General features: G+C 50.2%; 1 protein-coding gene across 1 annotated transcript; it reads left to right on the top strand.

The window, feature by feature from the left end:
* The first annotated feature begins 306 nt into the window (after positions 1–306).
* On the top strand, positions 307–4931 carry Ube2s (ubiquitin conjugating enzyme E2 S). The gene is made up of 4 exons (XM_021657341.2): positions 307–517; positions 1108–1255; positions 2415–2605; positions 4447–4931. The coding sequence occupies exons 1-4, from the start codon at positions 515–517 to the stop codon at positions 4774–4776; spliced, it is 672 nt and encodes a 223-aa protein (XP_021513016.1). The 5' UTR covers positions 307–514; the 3' UTR covers positions 4777–4931.
* The last annotated feature ends 228 nt before the right edge of the window (positions 4932–5159 follow it).

A 5159-nucleotide genomic window follows, 5' to 3' on the forward strand; every position in this document is an offset into this window, starting at 1 on the left:
GGCGTCTCATTCAAACGGGCCAATGAGCGGCCGCGTGGCCTCGGGAGCTGCCGCCTGCCCCTCTCTCTCTCTCTCTCTCCCCCCCCCCCCGGGTGTTCCGCTGCTTGGCTCGCCCAGGCCGCCTCCTCAGCCGGCGTGAGCCCTCATTGGATGGCCCGCTCCACAAACTAGATTCGAACTTCTTCCCTTCTTCTGAGAAGAGCGGAGGAGCGCGCGTCGACCGTCAGGCAACGTGCGCGTTGACGTGCGCGGCCGGGACGCGTCGCGGGGTGGGCGGGGCCTGCGGGCGGCTATAAAGGCGCGGTGCTGCGCGCGCGGCCGGCTTAGTGCGGCCAGGCGGACGTAACGTTGCGAGCGTTTTGTAGCGGGCGTCGAAGTTACTGGAGAGCGCAGCGGGGCCTCGGGGGCCCTCGCCAGGGCCACAGCGGCCGGAAGTTGGGCCCCCCGCCCCGGCCGACGGTTCGAGAAGTGCAGGAAGGGGGCCGGGGGGACCCGCCCCCGGCCAGCCGAAGTCATGGTGAGCGACGCGGGCGGCCTCGGGGCGGTTGGGGACTCTGGTAAAGAAGGTGGCTGCGGCGTCCCAAGTGTTCCTAGCTAGCTTTCGAGTGCTGTGGTGACACGGCTAGGCGTCCGGAGCGAGCAGTCGGTCCTAGGCCTTTACGGGAGGCCCTCGGAGCCTTGGGAAGGGATTTGGGCACCTTGCGGCCCGCCCGTGGGTGTTTTCAGGATCAGGACACCTCGCCGCCATCTCTCCCAGGTTTCTTTTTTATTTATTTCTTTTCTTGTGGGTGGCGGTTCAAGACTAAGGGGAAGGGCACAGGCTTAGGCCTTAGGCCCACCTAGAACCACTAGTGGGCCCATAACGCGTCTTAAAGAGCCATCTTTGGGACGTTCGGGGTGTGAGGAGCCACCGAGAAGCCCTTTCCGAGACAACTTCGCGTTTCCATGGACCGGTCAGATTTGGGGCAACGGCCAGAAACATCCTGGGTTCAGTTTTCCAGCGATGGTTGACAGCCTGGTACTAGTAGTGTCACCTTTCTGGTGTCTACCGAATCCTTATTCCCAGCTCTTTCGGGCTACTTACTCTCCTTTTCCATCCGTGCCCAGAACTCCAACGTAGAGAATCTGCCTCCCCACATCATCCGCCTAGTGTACAAGGAGGTGACAACACTAACAGCAGACCCACCTGATGGCATTAAAGTCTTCCCCAATGAGGAGGATCTCACGGACCTGCAGGTCACCATCGAGGGCCCTGGTGAGTGTAGGCACGAAAGGGAACGGCCACTTACTAGATTCTTCTGTCCAGTGGCTGTGGAACAGACTGAACTCAAAGGCAGCCTTTCAGGTGCTGTAGACAAACTGGGGGCAGATCAGTTACATCGTTGTGCCAGTGATGTACTCTGGGACACCACAAATATCAAGTATGCTTGCTTTTCCCTGGTCACTGATCATGTAATAGAGCTCTGGCCTCGGTTTGGGTTAAGGCTGTGAAGTGTGACCTGATGATGCTTATGAACTGAGTAGAAAAAGAAAGTCCACAAGGTAGTGGGAATATCATCAGCAATACCCACTATTCGACTGTCAAGTATCTGGACTTTGGAGGCATTGAAGGGAAATAGGTGGTAATGAACTGATTGCATGTGTTAAGCAACGTATAATTTTTCTTTTTTTCAGACCTCATTTGTTATCTGGATTTTTATTTTTGAGACGGTTTCTCTGTTTGAGTCCTAGCTGTTCTGGAACTCTCTGTAGATCAGAGCAGCCTTGAACCACAGAGATCGACCTGCCTCTGCCTCCCAAGTACAAGGATTGAAGCCGTGCACCATCACTGCCTGGCCTGTTATCTGGATTTCAGCTAAAATCAGTTTCAGAATCCTGAACTGTCTACTCTGTAGTGCTGAGATGTTAACTATTTTAGCAACTGCATTTTTTTTGTGATTACCAGATTTGACCCAAGCAAGTAGGTAAATGAAAACACCTTCCATTGCCGAGCACAGTATAATCCCAGCACTCTAGGAGGCAGAGGCAGGTGGATCACTGAGTTCAAGGCCAGCCTGGTCTACAAAATGAGTCCAGAACAGCCAAGGCTACACAGAAACCTTGTCTCGAAAGCCAAAAAAGAAGAAAACATGAGAGGGTGGGAAATGGCTTGCAGGAAAAGTTGTTGGGTTTGGGTCCCTTTGTGACAGTGGGGGTCCAGGAATCAAGGATAGCGTGGGGTGTGGACAATGGAAAAGGCATATACAATACAGTCAAGGTGTAGCTGTAGCACCTGGGAAACTGTTCTTTGTTGGTCTAAATTTCCCCAGCCTGGTGGGATTGACTGGCTGTCAGCCAGACCCAAGGAAACTGGTCTGTGAGATGTTGAAGGATGCTAGGATATCCTAAAGTAGTGTACTTTTTCTCTGCTCTAGAGGGGACCCCTTATGCAGGAGGTCTGTTCCGCATGAAGCTCCTACTGGGCAAGGACTTCCCTGCTTCCCCACCCAAGGGCTACTTCCTGACTAAGATCTTCCACCCAAATGTGGGTCCCAATGGCGAGATCTGTGTCAATGTTCTCAAGAGGGACTGGACAGCTGAGTTGGGCATCCGACATGTGCTGCTGGTGAGTTTCAGTCTCTGTACTTTGTTTAATTCCTAATAATCAACTGTGGAATAGTAGGGGGCAAGAGTCAAAGTAAGGTTCCCAGCCTTTCTGAAAAATAGTAGAAGGGTTGGCCTATGTCACCAAGCACTCTTTTTGCACTGTTAAGGGATAGGCCCCTCACCATATTCAACAACTGTGTTTGTGTGGTAGTGTGGTTTTATGAAAGGTAGAAAGCAGTGTGGTTTTAGGGACTCTTATTTACATATCATAAATTTCAACAATTTTAAGTTTGTTTGCTTACTAGCCCAAATTGGCCTTGAACTTGTGATCCTCTGGCCATGGTTATTAGGTCTTTTGACCCAAACAAGTAAGTAAATAGAGACAAACTCCCCAGAAGCTGGAGCTACCCACACCCCTCAGCTGGGTGGGTTTTGTTGTAGTAGGTATTTTGTTCATTCATTTGTTTTTTGTTTTCTTGAAACGAGTGATAGTGCAATCATCAACACTGCTTCCGTACCCCCCAAGACTATTTTACAGTGTCCTGTCTACATGTATGCCTGCAGGCCAGAAGAGGGCACCAAATCTCATTGTAGATGGTTGTGAGCCACTATGTGGTTGCTGGGAATTGAACTCAGGACCTTTGAAAGAACAGTCAATGCTCTTAACCTCTGAGCCATCTCTCCAGGCCCATATCAACATCAGAATTGTTTTCCTGTAGTAGTATTTTTTTAGCTTGGGGTTGATTACTCTGCCTGGGACATTTTTGTAATGTTAGGAGATGAGCTTGGTTGTCAATACTGCAGCTGGCATCTTGTGAGTGGAGGCAGGGGACACTCTTCAGCATCTGTTGTGTACAGGACTGCCACAGTTCTGTGCTCATTGAGGTGCAGATGACTGGTCTAGGCCAGTGCTCTGATGTCCCTAAAGGCCACTTAAAGTAGTTGGGTCACCTGGTGCCTCCTTTGCCCCTCCCATAGATTTAACTTTTTTTTTCCTTTAATTTCTAATGAGCCTCTGGGGCTAATGGTAGTGAAGGTAGAGAATTGGAGTTTCCTTCAGGGCATCTGGAAAGGATTAAGCTTTAAGGTAAACAGCCTCCAACCTTTCATGCTTTGCCTTCCACTAGATGTCATTTAAGCTTGGTTCTATCCCAAAGTACTGGGACTGCTAGCTGGCTATATTGGGTCTGCTTTTGGGCTTGTTAAAGAGGGAGCTGTATCAAGGACAGCCAGGCCTCCAGTTTGGAGGTGCAATGGTAAAAGTTGAGGGAGAGATCCCCATAATTCCTTTTCAGTGTAACACCTACTGATTCAGGTGCTCTGCATGTGCCACAGAAGCTCTTAGAAGCACCTGTAGCCAGCCATCCTAGTTCCAGACTGACTGTTTTATTCATGGAGCCTCTGAACTAACAATTTAGAATAAGCTGGATTGGATGGATATATATCATACTTAATGCCCGTGGTCAGTATTTTCCCTCTTGGGTGTAATATATTCCAATGGCTCTGAATTTGGCATTCCTGTTAAAGCCAATGGCCACTTTAGGTTTCTGTACCTTGAGGGGTAATATGGAAACCAAATGTGAGTTCTCCAATCCTAAGTGCCCTTGAATAATTTCTCACCTGATTAGGACATCTGTTCACCTGTAGAAGCGTGGTTAAGCCACATTGGCTACAGGAAACTGGCAGGGCCAGTTGGGGAAAGGCCTCTAGCAATGTCAGGCCTTAACCATGACAGTGATTCCTTGAAGGTAAAGTAGCCTTTGAGGGTGACATGCATGAGCTAATTTGGGAGTGAAAGGAAGAGCCAGTGTGGTGTCTGAGCTGGACAAGACCCCCTGACTGTAGGTCCTTTCCCCACAGACCATCAAGTGCCTGCTGATCCACCCTAACCCAGAGTCTGCACTTAACGAGGAGGCAGGCCGCCTGCTTTTGGAGAACTACGAAGAGTATGCTGCCCGTGCCCGTCTGCTCACAGAAATCCATGGGGGTGCAGGTGGCACCAGCAGTGGGAGGGCTGAGGCTACTCGGGACCTGGCCAGTGGGGCTGCAGCCTCCTCCACTGACCCTATGACCCCAGGGGTCCTAGGAGGAGCTGAGGGTCCCATGGCCAAAAAACATGCAGGTGAGCGAGATAAGAAGCTGGCAGCCAAGAAAAAGTTGGACAAGAAGCGGGCACTGAGACGACTGTAGTGGGCTCTTCTCTCTACTTAATCCCTTCTGTTCTGTCCCTCCCACTCTGTCTCTAAGTTATTTAAATTATGGCTGGGCGGGGGTGGGGGAGTGGGGGGCACCAGAACCTGGATTTGGTTTTTTAAATAAAAAATTGGAAAAGCCTGGAAGTATCTATAACCTCTGCCCATATTGTGGCTTAGAGCAGCTGGCATTTTTCTGCCCCATTTCATCTTGTATCAGGGTTTGAACCACTGTGAAGTGGGACTTAGCATCTAAATTGCAGCAGGAACCTGCTGTCTTCATTATTCCCTCTAGACCAGTGGTTCTAACTAACTTTGCTACTGTTGTGAATCATAATGTAAGTATTTTTGCAGATAAGTTTGCCAACAAGTCAAGACCCA

The sequence above is a fragment of the Meriones unguiculatus genome, chromosome 14, assembly GCF_030254825.1.
Source record: "Meriones unguiculatus strain TT.TT164.6M chromosome 14, Bangor_MerUng_6.1, whole genome shotgun sequence".
NCBI classification, from domain to species: Eukaryota; Metazoa; Chordata; class Mammalia; order Rodentia; family Muridae; genus Meriones; species Meriones unguiculatus.

Bases quoted from the DNA above. Each gene is read 5' to 3' on its own strand.
- Ube2s (XM_021657341.2), top strand. The intron at 1,256-2,414 runs GTGAGTGTAGGC...TCTCTGCTCTAG, and splicing joins GGTCACCATCGAGGGCCCTG to AGGGGACCCCTTATGCAGGA. The intron at 2,606-4,446 runs GTGAGTTTCAGT...CTTTCCCCACAG, and splicing joins GCATCCGACATGTGCTGCTG to ACCATCAAGTGCCTGCTGAT.